The sequence below is a fragment of the Zonotrichia leucophrys genome, chromosome 8 (genome assembly GCF_028769735.1).
Source record: "Zonotrichia leucophrys gambelii isolate GWCS_2022_RI chromosome 8, RI_Zleu_2.0, whole genome shotgun sequence".
Lineage (NCBI taxonomy): Eukaryota > Metazoa > Chordata > Aves > Passeriformes > Passerellidae > Zonotrichia > Zonotrichia leucophrys.
In genome coordinates this window covers 29,887,116-29,909,386 of record NC_088178.1, presented here as the reverse complement: position 1 = coordinate 29,909,386, position 22,271 = coordinate 29,887,116, and the positions used below count along the sequence as shown (strand labels likewise).

Genomic DNA, 22,271 nt, shown 5'->3' with positions numbered 1-22,271 from the left:
TAAGTTAATTTTTAAAGCAATTATTTCAAGCTTCTTGGAGCAGGCAAAGCAAATATTGGAAATAACATCCTTGCTGAGGCACAAAGTTTATTTTATGACAAAGTGCCAAAGTGTTCTGATGACTTAGAGATATAAACTGTGAGCAATCAAATTGTGTTTTGAAGGACAAGTCAAACATGTGCCTCTTTATTACGTTTTTTTATATATTATGTTTTATATTGATTTCTTGATATAATGCCTTTTGGTTATAATCAGATACTACTATATATATATTATAATATATCAATATTATAATAGTGGTATGCTGATCTATAATTACATCAATATGTTACTATTAATATACAATAGTTATTATGTTAATATTAACATCAAGTGTGCATTGCATGTTATGTATTATGCATGATGGATTGGTATTACATATGATACATTACCATAGATATTATAATATACTATACATTACATATTGTTATATGTAGAAATATATATACGGTATTCATTTATACTGTATATTGCTACATTGATAACATGTATGTATTAATATATGTAATATATTAATATGTATTAATACAGCTAATATGTATTAATACCACAAACATCTACCACCTCCGCTTCACACTACCTGCTACCCCCGTCCGATAATTAGACGAGCAGAAATGCCCACGAAAGCGGCAAATCTTATCATAACTTTCAGATCAAGGCCTGGAAATCAACTTTTATTAGTTAATAACGCCAAATCTTTTAATTCCGATTTATTTAGGTTTTATTTCTGAGGGAGCCCTCATGAGGGAGGTACCATCGGCGGGCGAGGGGCGGGGGTCGACGGGGGAGGCGGGGGGGCTCGGTGCGGGGCTCCGCCCCGCCCCGCGTCCCCCCCCCCCCGCCTCCCCCGTCGACCCGTTCCCCCCCGTTCTCCCCGATGGTAGAGCCCACGGCGGGAAACCCCGCGCCCGCCTCACACAATGCGCGCGCAGTTTGCGGCGCGGCCGCTGGCGGCGCTGCAGCGCCCGCCCCGTGGGGGTGCCCGGATGTGGCCGCGCCGGAAGAGAAGCGCGTCTCCTCAGGGCCCGCCATCTTGTGCGGCAGCGAGCAGGGCGCGGGGGGCCCGGTAGCATCCGCGCAGGATCCCGCCGACGGGGGCCCATCATGCCCGGACACCTGCAGGAGGGCTTCGGGTGCGTCGTCACCAACCGCTTCGATCAGCTCTTCGATGACGAGTCCGACCCCTTCGAGGTGTTGCGCGCGGCGGAGAGCCGGAGGAAGGAGAGCGGCGGCGGCGGCGGCGGGAGCCAAGCGGGCGGCGGGGCCCGCGGCCCGGCGGGCGCCCAGAGCGGCTCCTCTGGCGGGGCCGGCGGAGCAGGCCAGGCGGGCGGCGGCGCGGGCAGCGCGGCCAAGCAGCTGCGCAGGGAGTCGCAGAAGGAGCGCAAGAACCCGCTGCCGCCCTTCGCCGGCGGGGACCGCCGGGAGGATGGCGGGGGCCAGCCCGGAGCGCCGCTGCGGAAGGAGGGTGAGCGGGCCGGGGGATCGGCGGGGAGGGTCGGCCGGGCCGCACGGAGGGGGCCGGGGCAGGGCTGAGCCGCACGTGGGGCCGCGCATGGCGGAGCCCGCCCGGGGAGCCCGCCCGGGGCGCCCGCGGCGGCGGCGGCTCCGGGCTCGGCCGGCCCCACGTGTCCCGCGGCTCGGCCCGCGCAAAATGGAGTCGGGCGTGCGGGGCGGCCGGGGCTGCCTCGGTGCCCGCGGGAGGGAGAGGGGTAACGCGGAATGGGAAAGGCCAGCCGTGAGGGGAATCGCGGGGTGGCTCGCGTTGGAAGGGATGTGAGAGGCCATCCCGTTCCATCCCTGCCACAGGGCATCTTCCACTGGCCCAGGCCGCTCCGAGCCGCGTCCAGCCTGGCCTTGGGCGCTTCCAGGGATCCCGGGGCAGCCACAGCTGCTCTGGGCACCCTGTACCAGGGTCTCCCCACCCTCCCAGGGAAAAAATTCTTTCCGATATCCCATAAAACCGGCACATGGAATCCTGGAGTGGTTCGGGTTGGAAAGGCCCTTCTCGTTCACCCCATGCTATTCCACTAGGCCAGGTTGCTCCAAGCCCCGTCCACCCTTGTGTCCTGAACTTGACTCGTGTTTCAGGGGCTCCGATGGATTTTACAGGATATCTGGAAGTTCCTGGGCTTCCCAAGATCCGTTCGGCTCATTTTCTAGGGTTCTAGAAGTTGATAGCCATCTTCTTGTTTTCATCTCTATTTAAATAACCACTTGCACGAATTCTTAGTTTCTCTAAATTTTCACGACATCTTACATGAAAAACTTCTGAAAAAAGAAATTAAAGCACAAAGAGCCTGGAGAACACGCTTTGGGAGTTGGGAGGCCGGGCCCCGCATGGACAGGGAGGGATGTGGGCACATGGCGTCCCGTGCGGGCAGCGGCTCCAGCGCTCGGCAGGTGGGTCACAGCTCGGCCTCAAAGCAATCCTTGGAAAAAAAAAACCCATCGGAGTGTGGTGGCAGCAGGTGACGTGGGAACAAGGGAATAAATAACAGGTTAAGTGCAATTTCAGCAAGCTTTTCACAGAGCACGGTGCTGCATGAGAGCATCTTAATGCTTCCGCATTTATGTTACAGAGTGGTTCTGATTCTCCACTGGTTTATGCTGTTAAGGAAAGAAATCATTTTAGTATGTTACTCGTTTTGGAAAGTAGGTATTGTAAGTATTCGAAAGCACCTTGTGAGAAGACAAATTTAGAAATACTCTTTGCTTGTGGATCTCGTGCTCGGTAACGTTAGGAGTGTTTTCTGTGTGAGGGATGCAATGGTTTGCCCGGAGTCCCAGTTCACCAAACGTGTGTCCTCTGGAAGCCTTAGCGAGGTGCAGGACTGCCCCACGAGGTACACCTGGGGCACCACAGGAGGAGGGCTTTGGGCAGCCCCTCTTCCGATTTTCACTGCTTGTTTTCAAGAGCAGTGTGAAAAACAACTATTTTCGTGGTTTGTTGTGGTAGTGAAACAGAGAAAGTCGGGGCTGCTGTTGTAGCAGTGTGGTAAACAAAGTCAAGTTTGAAAATGTCTATTTTTGTGCGTGGCTGTTTTTGCAGTTCTGGCATCATAAAGGTGCTCGATGCCAGGGTTTGTTTCCTGTGCGAATGTATTTTAAGCTATTCCACTGCTCCATAAGGCTGCGAGTGATTTGCCTGCTGAATTAGCAGTTCAAAGCTTGGCGATGCTGAGAAATAACTCGTATTTTGGGTTAGGCTTCAGCAGGAGCCGGGTTTTTCTGAGTGCAGGGCGTTGAACTCGAAATTCAGAAGCCGTGGCTGTTCCATTCCAGTTCTGCAGCATTGCCTGCTCCTCTCCCTGCTTCTCCTGCTCCCAGGGAATGCCCGTCCCCGCTGGAGAGCCCTGCTCCCGGTGCAGCCCGCTGGGTTTAACCCCTTGGAGTCGGGAATGCTTGGGGAGCTCCGTGTGCCATGCAAACTTCATGTTAAACACGGCTTGGAAGGTGAGGGAGGCATTGTTCATCTGGGTGTGTTGGCTTGGATATCATTACAACTGCAACTTCTGTGGCCCCACCCAAATTTGACATTGCTTGCTAGGCAGGAACTCGATTCTTTAAAAAATAATTTAAAAATCAGCTTTGAATTTAAAAGGTGGTTTGTTAATTTTGGAGCCAGTGCTTTGGCAAGAAAACGGTGTAAGAAATGTGTTTGTCCTCATCTTTTAAAGAAGAGTAAACAAGGCCTTTCACATGAGTGCAAAAGAAAACTGTGTTAGCTCTTTGAGAGGGCTTGGTAGAGAAGAGAATGCCCACGGGAGGTTTTTATTTGCAATAAAAACCCTTTTAGGAGGCCTAGGCAGGGAGGAAGAAGGCTGGGCAGCTCGGTGGCACTGTGGATTCTCAGCTATTTTGAGGAGCACACCAGAAGGAGAATCTTTGTCAGGGAATGTTGGGCTGGGAGGATCCATGAGGGTGAGGAGCCCGGTTAGTCACTGACCAGCACCTGCAGGTGGCACCTCTCCAGGACAGGTGGTGGCACTGCTGCCCACAGGAGTTTCCAAGAGCAGAATCACAGGGTCATTCACGTTGGAAAGCACCTCCAGGACCGTGGGCTCCAGCTGTTGGAGCAGCGCAGGATGACTGTCCTGGGGAGCACAGGACTGACTGCTCCTAGGGCCAGTGAGGTGATGCTCACTTTGTTTGGCTGTTCTTCACATGAAACCCACTTGTTTCACATGAAAAAAACAGTAATAAAATCCTGCTTACCTTGCTCTTTGTTTGAAAGTTGACCCTGTTGTTTCATTAGGGATTACCCAAGTTGGCAGTCAAACCCAGTTTGAAATCCTGGGTAAAACAGGGGCCGAGAAGAGTGAGGTGGGAGTGGGGCTGCTCAGTTAACGCAGCAATAAAACTTCTCTTGCCGCTTGTTGGCGCGGGGCTGGTATCTGTGCCCAGCACTGCACATTCCGTTGATGTGTGTGGCCTGATGTTGCAGGGATAAGGAGGATTGGCAGGAGGCCTGACCAGCAGCAGCAGCAGCAGCAGCAGGGCGAGGGCAAGCCCATCGACAGGAGACCCGAGCGACGGCCTCCCCGCGAGCGCCGCTTCGAGAAACCCGCCGAGGACAAGGGCGAGGGAGGAGAGTTCTCCGTGGATAAGTAAGAGTTTGTCTTGCTCATTAACAGCTTTCCTAGCTCTGACAGACAGGCTGTCCTGCCTTCTGCTGCTCAGGTAAAAAAGCTGATTGAATCAAGATTGAATTCCTGTCATGCAAGCGAGAACACTTCCCTTTGCCATGGTTTTGTTTGCAAACTTAAGTTATAGGCTGGGAGTGATGTGTGTGAACAGGGTCATAGGTGTAACTGAATTATGGTTTAAATCAAGATATTCACCATATTTCTCTACATCTACAGCAGATAGCTCAGGAAGGGAACCCACACATAGCTGTTTCCTGCAGGATGAGATTTGTTTGCTGTTACAGCTGTGGCTTTAATTTGCACAGCTGAGAAGTTTGTCCATGTAGGTGTTTGCACCCTGGCTGCAATGGCTTCAGACCTGGAAGTGGTGAAGCCATCTTAGATCTATGTGAAATTTAAACTGTCTTGAGTATTGTGAGGCAGCCAGAATTTGAGTAATGTTCAAATATTAATGTTTGAGTTGCCAAAGTTAAAATCCTTTTAAAAGTAAGTTGGATAAAAGTGAGTTTAGTTGAAGTTTTAACATCAGTTAATTATGTAACAGAATACAAAGATTAAATTTTGGAATTAATGCCAGAAGACACAAACAACAATCCTGAGTATTTGTTTCCAGATTCTAAAATCATGGAACCGCAGAATGGTTTGGGTTGGAAGGGAGCTTAAAGGAACACCATGGGCAGGGACACCTTCCACTATCCCAGGTTACTCCAAGCCCTTCCAACCTGGCCTGGGACACTTCCAGGGATGGGGGAGAGACTTCTCTGAAATTAGAGCCTAAACCCAGCTACAAATCAATGGAAAAACAAGTAAAGTTCTCAGGGATAAAAAGGACCATGAAGCACACTGTACATTTTTGGAGGCCGATCACTTGACCCAGCTTCCAGACAGTAATAATCAAAGCAAAACCAAGTAAATAAAATCCTCAGCGAGGACAAGAGCATGAGGTGCTGTGTGTTTTTGGGGTGGATCCTGACCCGTGTGTGTTCCGTGCAGACCCATCCTGGAGCGGCCCATGCGTGGCCGTGGCGGCCTGGGCCGGGGCCGTGGCCGTGGGCGCGGCATGGGCCGAGGCGACGGCTTTGACTCTCGTGGCAAACGGGAATTTGACAGACACAGCGGCAGCGATAGATCGTGAGTCTTTGCCTTTTCCTGTCCCTCGTGGCTCTCCTTTACCTCCCTGCCCCCCCCGTTTGAAATTGATCTTTTGAATTTCTGTGTCTGGACACTATAATGTTAACTCAGTTTTGTTAGTTCTGTTTCACATTCACATTTCAGCGGCCTAAAGCACGAGGACAAGCGCGGTGGCAGCGGATCACACAACTGGGGAACCGTCAAAGACGAGCTAACGTTAGTATCCTGTCACTGCCCAGAAAACCATTAGCACTATGTTAATCAGCCCTAATTATGGCTTGCAGAACACCCAGATTTAGCTGCATTTTTGCCTTTGATCTCCATGGTTTTTGCCATGCTTCTGCAGAGTTTAAAACCCCAGTGATTTCTTGTAGCATAAGAATAGCTTCACTGTTCAACCAGAGTTTTGGGGAAGTTTGGGAGGTCTTGTGCTGGTTTGGTAACAATTCTTGGTTAAAATGAAATTGTTCTACTTTTAGTAAATTTGGATCAGAATAAGCACGCATTTTGCAATACAAAAATTCAGCTGCCCCATTGAGATCTATTTTTAATGCCCAAATCCATTTTGTGTTGGAAGGGACAGTGGGAGCCTTTCAGGAGGGGTAGTAGGAAGCATTGGGGAAAACCATTAGTTAAGTGAAAAGCATAGGGTTTAAAAGGCAGAGAGAGCACCAATCCTTACTGAAACAGTAAATCCACAGTAGGTCTTGATTGTTAATCTTACATGGCTTTAAAGAGGGATGAAGTTGTAAAAAGGCCCAACTGCCACCGTTATGTAATTGCAGTGAATTGGATCAGTCAGCTGTAACTGAGGAAACGCCGGAGGGAGAGGAGCATCCGCCTGCTGATTCTGAAAACAAGTGAGTACCCCCCTCTCCAGGCTCCTGGGTTACCTCACAGGTGCTGCTCCATCCCCTTGAACCTCTGCTATTTATTCCACATCTGTTTGGCCAAACTCACATTATCAGTAGATCATCCACAGTGCTGCTGAATGAGTCTCCCTAAAAAACCTTGTGTCTGGAAATTGTTGTCTTTTAACCATTCCTTGGAGTCCTGCAGGCTCTTTCACATTTATTTATTTATTAATAATAATTTCTTATACACTCTGGGTCTTGAGATTGCAGCTCCAGATTCCAAATCCAAAAGTGTCTGTGCTCAGACTAGGTAGCAGCACCAAGCAAATGGGACAGAAATGCCAGTGAAAGGCAACTTTTTAAACTTAATTTTCCAGAACAGCCTTGGAGACTGTGTGACTGAGCTGTAGGAGAAAAGTTGTATCTTTGATTGTCCAGGCAGTTTTCAAAGTTACCTGGTTCTCTTCCCATCTGGCTTGGACACTGTTACAGGAGGAAGCAGGGACTGCGTGAATGAAAGAGTAACCAGAGAAGCAGAAGGAGCCTTACTGATACTGAGCTGATGTAAAAATACAATACAAAATTTTATGGTAGCCTAGTGTGACTAATGTTGTATTTTAATGAGGAGTGGGCTTTGTAGAGGACTCAAAAACTGGCAAACAGAATTTTGAAGTACTTGTTCCTAATGATTCCTAAGGTGTTTGCCATGGCTTGGTTGCCTTGCTGAAAAGTTTCTCTCTACAGAAAAGCATCTCCACATGGGTGACTTTAATTGATTTTATGTGGATCTTTGTTCTCAGAGTTTCAGCAGAACTGTAGGATGTTTTACTGCAGTAAAACAAACTTTGGCTCGAACAAAACAAATTCTGATTACATCCTGTGTCAAAAATCATTCTCCCCTACACAGTGAGATAAAGTTGAAATACAGTTATTTTGACATAAAACCTTTGCATTGTTGTTCAAAATTAATGGCTGCCAAATGAAAACCTTTGAAATTGAGGCTTGCATGATCTTTTTGCTGCACATACACAGTATTGGTTTCCTATAAATCAGAAATTCAGTTGCATAAACACACTGAACAATGACCAGAGGCTTCCAGTAGCTGGAATATGATCTGTTATTGAGCACAGTGGTTGTGTGTTTTACTTGAAAATAGCCTTTGGCACAAGGGAGATGTGCTGTATCTCACAATGTGTGTGAAGTTACTTTTCCAAATTAGCTGGAAGTAAAACTTGTTTGAATATTTGTCTTTGATTCAACAAAGGAAGCAAATTATCCAAAGCTGCTTAAATTCTGGTTTTTAAAATACTAAAAAGCTTGAAAGCTGTGGGAAGAATGAGTTCTCACTGCCTTGACTTGAATGTTTATCAAAGATGGATTTCAAAAAGGGGGGAAGAAGCTCCAAACAAGTCATACCAGAAGCTGGGCTTTCAGATTTGGAAATAAAATTGACAGTAATGTGGATATGTGATGGCATGGGTCAATTTTAATTTTAACATTTTGCTGTGCTCAGAGGTGACTGGGTGGAATTTTTTTGGCACTCCCTCTGAAGGAGATGAATTTTCCTGTGGTGGAAGTGGTGTTCATATTTTCACCCCTTAACTGCTAAATCCTTGGCAAAATTCAATTTATAATCTGGTACCAGCCAGCAAATGGGTTTGGAATTGTATGCAGAGTGTGAATCCTCAGTTGTGACCATGATCTGCATGAATTGCCCACAGGGAGAATGAGGTTGAAGAGGTGAAGGAGGAAGGCCCCAAGGAGATGACCCTGGATGAGTGGAAAGCCATTCAAAGCAAGGATCGTGCGAAAGTCGAGTTCAACATCCGCAAACCCAACGAGGGAGCTGATGGGCAGTGGAAAAAAGGATTTGTGCTCCACAAGTCAAAGAGCGAGGAGGTAAAGTGCCTGTCCATACTCTGAGCCTCCACCTTGTGAAGGTTTTGCTGTTGATGAGCATTTTTTAGAGTGGAAGCTCCATTCTGGGTGATGCTGACATGTTGTTGGAAGTTTAGAAAGTGGGAGCAGCATTTTAATTTGAACTTCATTCTTGTTCACATGAGCAACATTCTTTAGCAGCACTGAAGTGCTGCAGTAGCACAGGTGGCCATTGTGGCTGTGGTTGGCTTCAGGAGCTGAGCTGTGCCCTTAGCTTTGGAAGCATTGCCTCGTGGTGAGAGTTTCAGGGGAATGTTGTCAAGGCTGCTTCCTAAAAAAGGCAGCTGGTGTTATTTAGCATCTGCTCTGCAGTACACAGGTCCATGGTGTCAGCTTGAAGGAAGACTGGTCATGCCTCAGAGACCTTCAACCCAACTGTGATCTGAAATTGGGGCTGTGGGTGTCTCCTCCCTTAGTGCTGTGACACAGACAAGCACTTGGAATGATTGATGTGACACTCAGCTGAGCTGCTGTAGAATTGCTTTCAGTTTGTAGTTTCTCATTTCAGGCATTGCATAATGTTCATTATTCTGTTCCAAGAGTGGCAAGGGGAGATGCACCAGGGAGGGAAGTGCTGAGAGCTCTTGTTTTGTAATGCAGGGCTGTGCTAATCTTTGGTTCTAATCTTTGTTTTTAGCACTCTGTAATATGTTAAGTAGCTCACTTAAGAGATTGGTGGCAGCAACTTTGTATACTGATGGTGCTGAGTCCTTTGAAGTGGCTGGATAGTGTGTAATTCTCTGTTTGCTCTCTAAAATGTGTCCCTGCTTTTTCACACCTTGCCAGTTTTTATCCCGGGAGCTGGGATGTGGTACAGGGTGGGGGCACTGCTCAGAGTTCAGTGAAAATTCCATTTCTGCTCTCTTGGGCTGCCAGTGAGGGTGACTTGGTGGCACAGTGGGACAGTCCTTGGGGTGATTGCATGGCTGTGTCTGCTCTGAAGTGTTCACTGAATGCTGCTTTCTCTGCCTTGGCTAGAAAAGGGAATTTGAGTTACATTTCATATTGCTGTGTGCTGAAAGAATGTGTTAAACAGAAGTGTTTATGTACTTTACCAAGATTTACTAAACCTGGAGTTCTTCAAATTCCCTCAGTCTCTCTGAATCAGATTTATTTGACATTTACTCATTTGAGAGCACTTTTTTTAATATATGAGCCTATTTGATAGTAAAGGTGATGCTACTTGTGAGAAATTTAGAGGCTAGAAAAATCCAGATTGTATTTTCCATTTGAAAACTGAATCAGTTAAAAAACCAAAAACCAAAAAACAACAACCAAGCAAAAACAATAACAAAAAATCTGAAGAAAAACTGTGAATAATCAAATTACTACCATGAAGACCTGACATAATTAGTAGATTGTTCTATTTAAGAGGTGAACTTCTCCAATAAACAAATTGGATATTTTTAGCACCATCACATAAGAAGGTAACAGCCTCTTGCTACGTAAGCATGAAAGTGAGGTATTAACAAATGTGCCTTCAAATTGAGCTGCCTTTAGGCTGCTTTATTGTCCAGGCAGCAGATGTGTCTCCCCATCTCCCTTCCTCATTGTTCCCTGATCCCATGGGAAGCAGTGTGGGGATTTGCTCTCAGGATTACAGGAGAATAGCTCTATAATACAGGCCTTAGGAAAGCTTCCACTGCAGCTCCTTTGTGAGCAGCTTTAGGAGGCAACATGTTCTAAAAAACCACCAATCACCTCGTGTTTCCTCTCTTTGTCCTCTTGGATGTACTTAGGAGTCAAGAAATTCAGGTTTCTCTGATTCTTATTGGTAAGAAGGAGATGATGTGTGGAAGCGATTTGGTTTATAGGTAAATTTTGGTTTTAGCCCCAAGTCTATACTCTGATGGCTGAAATCCCTGTGTGCCCCGATGATCTGTCAGAAATCTGAGGTGGTGTGATGAGCACCTGCATTCCTGGAGCTTGGAAACTCCTTGGAGACGCCCCAGGAGCCTGGAAAAGGGAGAATGAGGCTGTGCTGCTGCTCATGCTTGGGAAGGAGCTGTTCCCCTTTTCCTCCTGGCTGAGGTTTTCCTGTGTTCCCCTTTACTCTGCAGGTGCTGACAGAATTAACTCAGTTCTGCCTCAGGATTTTGCTGCTTTAATGTGACATCCAGCAGCCCTGCTCCAAGGAGCCTCTTCCCAGGACAAGGGTTATCCCACAGCACAGAGCTCCTCTTTTTCTCTGCAGCTGCTTTAGAGCCTTGAGTCTTCAGTTCCTACCAAAAAAACCAGGAATGAGTTATATTGTGCAGATATTAAATGAGTTATATTGTACAGATCCTAAAATCCATCCCAAAAATGGAATCCAGGGCTCCTGGAAAAGCTGATACCCAGTAGAACACTGTCCCTGCTGTGCCTCTTCAAGCCTCCTCACTAATCCAGTCCTTCCTTAGAGGAGCTTGCACTGGGAGATTGGGAAATGTATTTTGGAAAAGAATGATTCATCTCCTCAGAGTTGGGAGCAGTGACTCCTGAATGAGGACTCTGCAGGAGGATTTCCATGAGCAGTGATTCAAACATCCCAGCTCTTGCATCCCTGTGCCTGACGTGTGGCCGTGCTGGAGAGCAGCCTGCACGTGTGCTCTGTGCCAGGGCTTCCTGCAGCTCCTGGGCAGCCTTCTGCTGTCCATCCACTCAGCTTTTTCTTGGTTTCCATCCACTGAGCTTTGTCTTTGGTTTCCATCCACTGAGCTTTGTCTTTGGTGTCCATCCACCTGAGCTTTGTCTTTGGTGTCCTCCTGAGCTTTTTATTGATGTCCATCTGCCTGAGCTTTGTTTTGGTGTCCACCTGAGCTTTGTTTTGGTGTCCACCTGAGCTTTTGGTGTCCACCTGAGCTTTGCTTTGGTTTTGGTGTCCATCTGAGCTGTTTTTGGTGTCCACCTGAGCTGGTGTCCACCTGAGCAGTGTTTTGGTGTCCATCTGAGCTTTGTTTTTGGTGTCCACCTGAGCTGTCCATCTGACTTTTTTGGTGTCCACTGACTTTTGTCCACGAGTTTTTTGGTGTCCACCTGAGCAGTTTTTGGTTCACCTGAGCTTTGTCCATCTGATCCATCTGAGCTTTGCTTTGGTGTCCACCTGAGCTTTGTTTTGGTGTCCACCTGAGCAGTGTTTTGGTGTCCACCTGAGCAGTGTTTTGGTGTCCACCTGAGCTTTGTTTTGGTGTCCACCTGAGCTGGTTTTTGGTGTCCACCTGAGCTGGTTTTTGGTGTCCACCTGAGCTTTGTTTTGGTGTCCACCTGAGCTTTGTTTTGGTGTCCACCTGAGCTTTGTTTTGGTGTCCATCTGAGCTGGTGTCCACCTGAGCTTTGTTTTGGTGTCCACCTGAGCTGTGTTTTGGTGTCCATCTGAGCTGGTGTCCATCTGAGCAGTTTTTGGTGTCCACCTGAGCTGTGTTTTGGTGTCCATCTGAGCAGTTTTTGGTGTCCATCTGAGCTGGTTTTTGGTGTCCATCTGAGCAGTTTTTGGTGTCCATCTGAGCTTTCTCTTGTCTCCACCCTTGGCACCTCCATGCCGTGCTGGCTGTGGCTGCGTGCACAGCTGCTCCCTGGGCTGCTCCATGTGCTCAGTGCCATCTGTACCAGCAGCTCCTGTGACCTGATTACCTGTTGTTCCTGTGTGTAGCTGAGTCTCATTTCTCCCTTTTGTTTTCTCCCTTTGTCACTTGGCGTGGACACACAACTGTCAGCAGACAAAGGCGATGACAGAAATGCAGGGGAGCCTGCTGGATTCACATGAGGTACTGATCCTTTCTGTGGCACTGCTGATACCTGGGGTGAGCATCAGCCCCTTCAGCAGGGAGCCTTTGGATATTGAAAACTCCCCAAAAGAAAGAGTTTTACTGCTCATGGAGCTTTCTGTCCATGCCTGTTGTCTCACTGTGCACCTTCCAGCACCCAGCATGGCTTTGGTCCCCTTGCTGCTCATCCTGCTGGTTTCAAACCTTACCATAAGAGCTTCTATCATGAGTGTCTGTTTTTTGTTGCTGCTGTTTTTCCATCTCTCATTGTCTGCTTTGGCTCTCTTGGTAGTTTGTTCTTAATTTTTGACAGCCTTCCCCAAGACTCTTAAGGGCAGCACTGCCTTCAAGAAGTGATCAGAAATTTAATGTTTCCCCAGATTTTTCAGGATAAGCAACTTGTTCAGGATGTCTGACTTAGCACCCCAGTGATGGAAGAGGCTGAGGACAATGTGCCAAGTCTTTTGTTGGAGTTTTAAATGACCTTTAATTCCTTTGGATAGAGGAATCATCAGGTTACATAGAGAATTTGCAATGGTTGGTTCAGTGGTTACACCAAAATCAAAATGATTTTTAGTAAACTGTAGTGATTTGTTTTTAAATAAAAACAGCATAGGGGATGGAAATGCACAAAAATACTGCACAAATCCACTGATCCCACCACTCCTTGTAATCCCAGGAAAAGGAATTACCACATGGCTAGCAGTAGTTGGAAATAGAATCTCAGTACCTGCAGTGATAAAAAATGAAATAGTAAGAAAGGAATCTGGAGCATCTCTAAGGTGGTGTAGTGTTTTACAGTGGTGGTGCTGGGTTTGAGCAGTGCCATGTCAGGCTGAGGTGTGGAATACTTTCCTTTGTTGAGACAAACCTCTAAGTCAGGCAAAGAAATTTCCAGGGCAAGGAAAAATGAACTGAGGAGTGAAGTGGGACCAGCTGTTGTGTGGGATACAGCCCAGTGGAATGTGTTGGAAATAAAGCAGCAGGGAAGGGATATTTTGGATCAAACTGGGGATTCAGGGAGAGGACAGGGGGGAATGGCAGGGATGGATGGGATATTGGGAAGCACCCATGGAATCCCTGGCAGCAGCTTTGGCTCCAGACCTCTCCATCCCCTGGCAGCCTTGGTAATTAAAGATCACAGGGCTTAATTGCACAACGTGTTGCCTTTGAAAGTCCGAGTGTTGTGTAACTGCAGCAGAAAAGTCAGCTGGAGTTGGGAAGCTCGAGCCTGCACGTGGCATTTGTGTAGGAAAAGCAGGGAATTGATGAGTGCTGTGCCAGGAGCTGGGGCTTGCAGGGCAGGAACGTGTTGGATGTTGTCAAGTTTGCAGAACACCATGGTTGAGCTGTGATAGGCAGGGTTTTACATTCTTTGTATTATCCTGGATGCCAAAAACTGCCTTGCACGTGGAAATCTTATTTGTGTGAAACAGGAGAAATAACTGCTTTAAAAGCACCTGGTGGTTCAGTGTGTAACTGAAATTTTCCAGGGTTGCTGCTGTTGGTAACTCCTGGGAGCATCTCTTGCTCCTCCAGGCTCAGCTTTCCACCAAACGCACTGGGAACACACCAGTGAGGGAATATCCTGGCAAAGGTGCTGAGATCCACATTTTCAGTGTCACTGCTGAGACTGGTTGTGTTTTAGCTCCTTCAGCTCCTTGTGTTTGAGCTTTCTGTGCCTCATTTGCTGTTACAGTGAGTGCAGAGCAGGGAGGGATTCTCAGCAGATCCCTAGCCTGAAATATTTATCAAGGGCTGAAATAAAAAAGTGTAAATGCTCAGGGAGAAAAATCAGGGTGGGTGACCAAGAGTGGAAAAAGAATGGAAGGAATTGATGGAACCAGGACACAAAATGGGAGTTGCTGCAACGTGAACTTCTGTACTGGGTTGGTGGTAGCCAGTCTGGTCTGGGATTAAGGACATGTTGCTGTGGTGGGATTTTGGGAAGGATTTCCCCTTGGAAAAGGAAAGGTCAGGAAAGGGAGGTCAGGCATTGGAAGGAGCTGTCCCTGGCTTGGTAATAGTCAGTCTGGTCTGGGATTAAGGACATGTTGCTGTGGTGGGATTTTGGGAAGGATTTCCCCTTGGAAAAGGAAAGGTCAGGCACTGGAAGGAGCTGTCCAGGGAGGTTTGGAGTGCCCATCCCTGGCTGTGTCCAGGGAAGGACTGGATGTGGGCTGGTGACAAAATGGGGATTGGGCACAGGTTGGACTCAATCCTGGAGGACTTTTCCAACCTCAGTGATTGTGAGAGCTCATGAATTGTCTTGCAAAGGCAAAATACTTTGGTTGCTAAGAAATTGCGAGTTTGCCAAGGGAAAAGCAGGAGTGGGTGATGGGGCTGTGCCTGGCAGAGCCCAGCTGCAGTGCCCAGGAGGGGATTTGCTGGGGGCTGTGCCTGGCAGAGCCCAGCTGCAGTGCCCAGGAGGGGATTTGCTGGGGGCTGTGCCTGGCAGAGCCCAGCTGCAGTGCCCAGGAGGGGATTTGCTGGGGGCTGTGCCTGGCAGAGCCCAGCTGCAGTGCCCAGGAGGGGATTTGCTGGGGGCTGTGCCTGGCAGAGCCCAGCTGCAGTGCCCAGGAGGGGATTTGCTGCTGTTCCCGGCTGATGGATTTGTGCCATTGCAGGCTCACGCTGAGGACTCGGTCATGGATCACCACTTCCGCAAGCCGGCCAACGACATCACATCCCAGCTGGAGATCAACTTTGGAGACCTGGGCCGCCCCGGGCGCGGCGGCAGAGGGGGCAGGGGCGGCCGGGGCCGCGGGGGCAGGGCCAGCCGTGGGGGCAGGACCGACAAGGTGAGCACTGCCCACCCCGGGGCAGGGCACTCACTGCCCGTCCCTCTGGCACCTTCCCGTCCTGCTGGCACCTTCCCGTCCCGCTGGCACCTTCCCGTCCCGCTGGCACCTTCCCGACCTGCTGGCACCTTCCCCCTTCCCGTCCCGCTGGCATCTCTTCCCCTTCCCATCCCGCTGCCATCTTCCTTCTCCCATCCCGCTGCCATCTTCCTTCTCCCATCCCGCTGCCATCTTCCTTCTCCCATCCCGCTGCCATCTTCCTTCTCCCATCCCGCTGCCATCTTCCTTCTCCCATCCCGCTGCCATCTTCCTTCTCCCATCCCGCTGCCATCTTCCTTCTCCCATCCCGCTGCCATCCTCCTTTTCCCATCCCGCTGCCATCTTCCTTCTCCCCGTCCTGCTGCCACCTTCCTCTTCCCATCCTGCTGCCAACTTCCTCTTCCCCGTCCTGCTGCCATCTTCCTCTTCCCCGTCCTGCTGCCATCTTCCTTCTCCCCGTCCCGCTGGCACCTCTTCCCCTTCCCGTCCCGCTGGCACCTTCCCCTTCCCATCCCGCTGGCACCTTCCCCTTCCCGTCCCGCTGGCACCTTCCCCTTCCCGTCCCGCTGGCACCTTCCCTTCCCGTCCCACTGGCATCCTCCTTCTCCCATCCTGCTGCCATCTTCCTTTTCCCATCCCGCTGCCATCTTCCTTCTCCCATCCTGCTGCCATCTTCCTTCTCCCATCCTGCTGGCATCTTCCTCTTCCCATGCTGCTGCCATCTTCCTTTTCCCCAGGGAAATGCTCTACCAGCCAGCAGCGTGTTTTAAAGCCAAGTGAAAACCCTTCTGTGCAAAGCTGACTTTAAACCAGGCTCTTAGCACAAAAGGTTTCAGCAGTGCTGTCACCAAACCCAAAAAAGGAAGGGCGGGTTTTTAGAGTGCCTGTGTCTGTGTCTGAGCCTGAGCAATGACTCTGCAGCGTGCACAGGTGTGAATGTACCACGAGGTGCCCGAGGTGGTGCCAGAGCAGCAGCACCAGTGCTGGTTATGGACACTGTGTGTGCTTGGTGACCTGCTGGGGCTGAGGGGCTGCTTGTCCAGCTGCTCGTCACATCCTGAACCTGAGGAATTCACATTGCCCAGCTGCAAACACGCCTCTTCCTGCTTTTTTCCCTTCCTTGGTGCTAAGGCATGAGGGGAATAAATACCCTGAAAAAATACTGATTGGGGTTTGGGACACAATATGTGAAGTTAAAGCACTGCAGTGTAGCTACAGTGAAGATTTGATTTATTATGAATCACTTACTTGCCTTAAAGGCATCAGTCAAATTGTTACTGGTTGGAAAATGGGCTCAGTCTGTGTGCTGTGGTTTCCTTCACACAGATCTGCTTGGTTTTGTCCCTTCTGGCAGACACAGACTTCCCAAATTTTAGTTTATTAGTTGGGAAGCTCTCTCCTGACAACAGCATCAGAATATTTAGGGAATTGAAATGAAACAGTGGTGGCTTGGTTTGAGTTCTTCCACTAATACTCTTCAAGAATGCTGCCATAATGTAATTCCAAGCTTTCCTGCACCTGACTTTGTGTTGCTTTTGTTTGCTTGCAGTTGGTCAAGGAGTTTGATGTGATCCACACGCCCAACCAGGTGGGTGAGCTCTGCAGGAGCATTCCCTGGGACCAGGGACCAAAACTCCCCTCCTTCTTCTGGCTGTTCCTGCTCTTGTGTGCTGAGCAAATGGAGATCCTGTGGCTTAATTTACTTTTTAATTCTGGTTTGTGGCCTGTGGAGTCTTAGGCAAGGCAGAGACTGCAGCTACAGGTGTTGATGCACCTCTCATTTTAGATATATTTCTTGATAAATAAATAAATAAAAAAAATTATTTATTTAGAATAAATTCTAAATAAATTTTAGATATATTTCTTAATACCATGACAGGAAGTTCCACTATCTTGGCTCTTCCCATTCTTCTCCAAGGACCAAGTGAAGAATATGAAATTTCCATATTTCTGCTCTGGTTCTTAGATGTGATGCAAAACCTTTCAGAAAACTGCTGAGGAGATCCTTGGCTAATGTATGAAGTTTTAGGGCGAAAAATTTGGCACAAAAATTACTTTAATCCTCTGATTTCTGAGTGGGAAAAATTAAACATGAAAAACTGAATTTGTGCTCCAGAAAGGGCCTTTTCAGTTGTGTCCCTCAGTAAGGATTGTTCCACAGGGAAGGATCAGCCCATGGCAGGAGGTTGGAATTCCATGATCTTTAAGGTCCTTTCTAACCCAGACCATTCTGAGATCTCTTTTTAAAGAGAATTGTGCAAACATCAATTTGCCTACAATTCCTCTCCAGATAAAAAAAACAGTATAGAAAGCTTTGTAATACTTGGAATAAATCAAAAAAAGGGTTGTTTTTGTAGTGATTGCTCCAGCCCCAAGGTGCTGCCCCCTGTGCCTGCAGGCAATAACTCTGTGATGTTTCTCTTTCAGTCAAGTGCTTCTGCTCCTGACGTAGATGACCCAGAGGCTTTCCCAGCTCTGTCCTAAACTGGATGTCATAAAGCCAACCCTGCCCTGGTCGGGCCTTCCTCTCCGAGGCTTGCATGCTTAAGGATCCTAAAACAACTAAGAAATTGAAAAAAAAAACAAAAGAAAACAAAAAAAAAAAAGACTGTCATTCATACCATTCACACCTAAAGACTGAATTTTATCTGTTTTGAAAATGAACTTCTCTCGCTACACAGAAGCAACAAAACATGGTAGTCAAGTTTTGTATTTAGAAATGTAATGGTAGCAGGGATGTTTTCATAATTTTTTCAGAGATTATGCATTCTTCATGGATACTTTTTTGTATTGCTGCTTGAAAATATGCGTTTCCAAACTTGAAATATAGGTGTGAACAGTGTGTACCAGTTAAAAGCTTTCCCTTCATTTGTGTTCTTTTTTTTTTTTTTTTTAATTTAAAGTCAGCATTTTAGACTTTTCCCTTTCCCCCCACCCCAAACTCCAAACTAGGTTTTAATTATTACACACTACTTCAGTTTCCTTAATTCCTCTTTGGCAGATTTTTCTCAGCCCATGGAATCTGTGGAATATTAATTTGGCAGGCTGTTAGTGCTGAATGGAATGAACTCCTGGAGTACTTAACTTCTAATGCTTCACTTCCAACATGGAAAACCAGTCATATTTTCATCTCTGTTGGGTAGTTTGTTTACACAAAATCTTTCTAGAAAATTGAAAGCAGATACTTGAAATCAAGATTCAAAGCACATTGGTTTATGATTCAATACCTGTGTATGGACCCAGCAATGGGTAACTGGTCTGAAAACCAGCTTTTTAAAATTCCTGTATCCCACCTTGCACTCCCCCTCTGGACCTTTCTTTCCTCTTCCTTCCCTTCAACAGAACAAGATGCTTTTTTGGCAAAAAAAGAAGAGTTTTTTAAATGACCTTTGATTTTTGTTTGAGAGGATACCCTGAGATTGGGGAAATTGCTGTTATTGGAGCTGGGATACCCTGAGATAGAGGGAATTCCTGTCCTTGGAGCTGGGATACCCTGAGATAGAGGGAATTCCTGTCCTTGGAGCTGGGATACCCTGAGATGGAGGGAATTCCTGTTATTGGAGCTGGGGTACCCTGAGATAGAGGGAATTCCTGTCCTTGGAGCTGGGGTACCCTGGAATAGAGGGAATTCCTGTTATTGGAGCTGGGATTCCCTGAGATAGAGGGAATTCCTGTCCTTGGAGCTGGGATACCCTGAGATAGAGGGAATTCCTGTCCTTGGAGCTGGGATACCCTGAGATAGAGGGAATTCCTGTCCTTGGAGCTGGGATACCCTGAAATAGAGGGAATTCCTGTCCTTGGAGCTGGGGTACCCTGGAATAGAGGGAATTCCTGTCCTTGGAGCTGGGATACCCTGAGATAGAGGGAATTCCTGTTATTGGAGCTGGGGTACCCTGGAATAGAGGGAATTCCTGTCCTTGGAGCTGGGATACCCTGAGATAGAGGGAATTCCTGTCCTTGGAGCTGGGATACCCTGGAATAGAGGGAATTCCTGTCCTTGGAGCTGGGATACCCTGAGATAGAAGGAATTGCTGTTATTGGAGCTGGGATACCCTGAGATGGAGGGAATTCCTGTCCTTGGAGCTGGGATACCCTGGAATAGAGGGAATTCCTGTCCTTGGAGCTGGGGATACCCTGAGATAGAGGGAATTCCTGTCCTTGGAGCTGGGGTACCCTGAGATAAAGGGAATTCCTGTCCTTGGAGCTGGGGTACCCTGAGATAAAGGGAATTCCTGTTCTTGGAGCTGGGATACCCTGAGATAGAGGGAATTCCTGTCCTTGGAGCTGGGGTACCCTGGAATAGAGGGAATTCCTGTCCTTGGAGCTGGGATACCCTGAAATAGAGGGAATTCCTGTCCTTGGAGCTGGGATTCCATGAGATAGAGGGAATTCCTGTCCTTGGAGCTGGGATACCCTGAGATAGAGGGAATTCCTGTTATTGGAGCTGGGATACCCTGAGATAGAGGGAATTGCTGTCCTTGGAGCTGGGATTCCCTGAGATGGAGGGAATTCCTGTTATTGGAGCTGGGATTCCCTGGAATAGAGGGAATTCCTGTCCTTGGAGCTGGGATTCCATGAGATGGAGGGAATTCCTGTCCTTGGAGCTGGGATTCCCTGGAATAGAGGGAATTCCTGTCCTTGGAGCTGGGATACCCTGAGATAGAGGGAATTCCTGTCCTTGGAGCTGGGATACCCTGAGATAGAGGGAATTCCTGTCCTTGGAGCTGGGATACCCTGGAATAGAGGGAATTCCTGTCCTTGGAGCTGGGATACCCTGGAATAGAGGGAATTCCTGTCCTTGGAGCTGGGATTCCCTGAGATAGAGGGAATTCCTGTTATTGGAGCTGGGATACTCTGGAATAGAGGGAATTCCTGTCCTTGGAGCTGGGATACCCTGGAATAGAGGGAATTCCTGTCCTTGGAGCTGGGATACCCTGAGATGGAGGGAATTCCTGTTATTGGAGCTGGGGTACCCTGAGATAGAGGGAATTCCTGTCCTTGGAGCTGGGGTACCCTGGAATAGAGGGAATTCCTGTCCTTGGAGCTGGGATACCCTGAGATAGAGGGAATTCCTGTCATTGGAGCTGGGATACCCTGAGATAGAGGGAATTCCTGTCCTTGGAGCTGGGATACCCTGAGCCTGGGGGAATTGTTGGAGCTGGGATGGGGGGAAGGTGGCAGCTGTGGCATTGGCACCCAGGTGCAGCAGGACCTGAGGCATTCCCAGGTATGGCAATCTGTGCATTTTGGGACACCAAAAATCCACCCCAAAACCTCAACACTTCACCTCTCCATCCAAATGCAGCTCTGGCTCAGTGCAGTGCTCAGGATCTGCTTGGGACATCACCAAGGAAAGTTTTTCCAGAGAATGATTGTAAGAAATTCCTTCTCCTCCCTCAAAATCCACCATCGGTTCCATTTCTTCCCTGTGTATCCCTTCAATACACAAAAGGAGTTGAGTGAATGGCTAATAGGGGATTTTGTAGGGGTTTTATCAGCATGTGGTAGGAGAATAGAAGCAAATCTCCCATTTTATTTCATGTTTTCCTCTTTGGCCATTAGAGCATACTGGTAGTTTTGTAGGTAGGTAGAAACTAAAGGTAACGCCCTATTTTTGTAAAAACTGTGCAGGACAGGCAGGAAGTGTTGGAGACCTTGGGATGTGGAGCACCAGCCTGCTCAGCTGGGGTGTTGGCAGCTGCCTTTGCTGTTCCTGAGCTGTTCTCCACCAGAGCTCCAGCTGGGACCCACTGTGAGTAGCACGGATCAGTTCCCTCACCTGGATCTCCAGCCCCAGGCAGGAGGAAGAGGAGGAGGAGGCAGATTTTCCATCTGAGGGTGGGAGAATCCCTTGGTTCTGCTCTCAGTGTGGGGCTCCTGGAGGAGCTGAGCTGTTCCTTCTCGCACTCTCTGGTGGGAAGTGCTGCCCTTGCAGCCTTGGGGACAGCCTGGTAACACCCAAACCCCTGAACACGGCCCCTCCTGGATCCAAACTGCTGTTCCAGTTGCCACCCAGGTGATTTTGCTGGCTGGATTTTCCTTTTTCCTGCTCTAGAACATTCCCAAATGGCACCTAGAGTGATTTTCAACATAGCTTATAACTTAAGATTGGTCCTTCTGCTGTTCTGCCAGATGTGAATTCACCTCTTTCAGTCCATTTGTGTCAAGAACTAAAATTGTGAACATTTATCTTTAATATTGGTGGGTGTTAATTGAAATAAAGGTTTATTTTCATGCTCTTTTAAAAACAATGTGCTGGAAACCACATGGAAATGAAACCACTGAGGTTCCTAGTGGCTCACCTAGGGTCTGCCCCAGGAAGTCCAGTTTGCATTCCCATTCCCAGGATGGATTTTGCCTTGGACAAGCATCTCCCAAGTAGGTTATTAATGATTAATGAGCTTGCTTTTAGTAACATTTTCTGTCCTCTTGCTTGCTCCTGCTGTCACACCAAATCTAGGGGACTGCAACTTTTAAATTCTGATCCTTTGGAAAAGAGAGCAGAGAAAGTTGGAGGTGTGGAGCAGATTGGCTGTGGAATGAGCAGGGACAAGGTTTGAGCAGGGGAGTTATCTCAGAGCTGGAATGGGGGAGGGAGCAGGGGGGGTTGATTGGTCAGGTCCAAGAGTTAGCTGTGTGGGAAAGGACAAGGATTCCCCTGGAATGTCAGGAATCAGTGGAAATGTGTGGTGGCAGCCCTTGGAGGAGCTGAGCCCACCTGTGTACTCACAGGGATGGCTTTGCAAAGACAGAGCTCTGGTTTAATAAACCCAACACTCGCAGCCAGCTGTGCCTCTTCCAGCTGTGCCTCTTCCAGCTGTGCCAGCCTTCTGCTTCCCCAGGGTCATCCCAAGGACCAACCTCCCTCCTTTGGGCTGCTGTGCCCCAGCCAGGTTGCACTGGGGTGTCCCCAGGACAGCCAGGCCTGGTATTCCTGCTGGAAAGGGTGTCCTGAGGGGGAGTCACCTCCTGGGATGCTCAGGGACAGCGCTGGGAGCTGCCAGGCTGCAGCCACAGAGCTCTGGTTCCTTCTCTTGGAGTGAGGCTGGACACAAATCCCACATTGTGATTGATTTGGGG

The 22,271-nt window shown here is 48.3% G+C and overlaps 1 protein-coding gene across 4 annotated transcripts; it reads left to right on the top strand.

Annotated features, from left to right (window-relative positions):
* Positions 1-986: 986 nt before the first annotated feature.
* Positions 987-18,059, top strand: SERBP1 (SERPINE1 mRNA binding protein 1). Of its 4 annotated transcripts, none has more exons than XM_064719573.1 (9): positions 1,002-1,504; positions 4,484-4,646; positions 5,679-5,816; positions 5,961-6,032; positions 6,602-6,676; positions 8,392-8,569; positions 14,979-15,152; positions 16,741-16,779; positions 17,619-18,059. In XM_064719573.1, exons 1-9 carry the CDS (start codon positions 1,144-1,146, stop codon positions 17,673-17,675), a joined length of 1,257 nt encoding a protein of 418 aa, XP_064575643.1. In that variant the 5' UTR covers positions 1,002-1,143; the 3' UTR covers positions 17,676-18,059. The 4 variants fall into 4 exon arrangements, with proteins under 4 accessions (XP_064575641.1, XP_064575640.1, XP_064575643.1 ...); XM_064719572.1 differs by having other exon boundaries at positions 5,937-6,032; XM_064719571.1 differs by lacking the exons at positions 14,979-15,152; positions 16,741-16,779; positions 17,619-18,059 and adding an exon at positions 12,304-12,669 and having other exon boundaries at positions 987-1,504.
* The last annotated feature ends 4,212 nt before the right edge of the window (positions 18,060-22,271 follow it).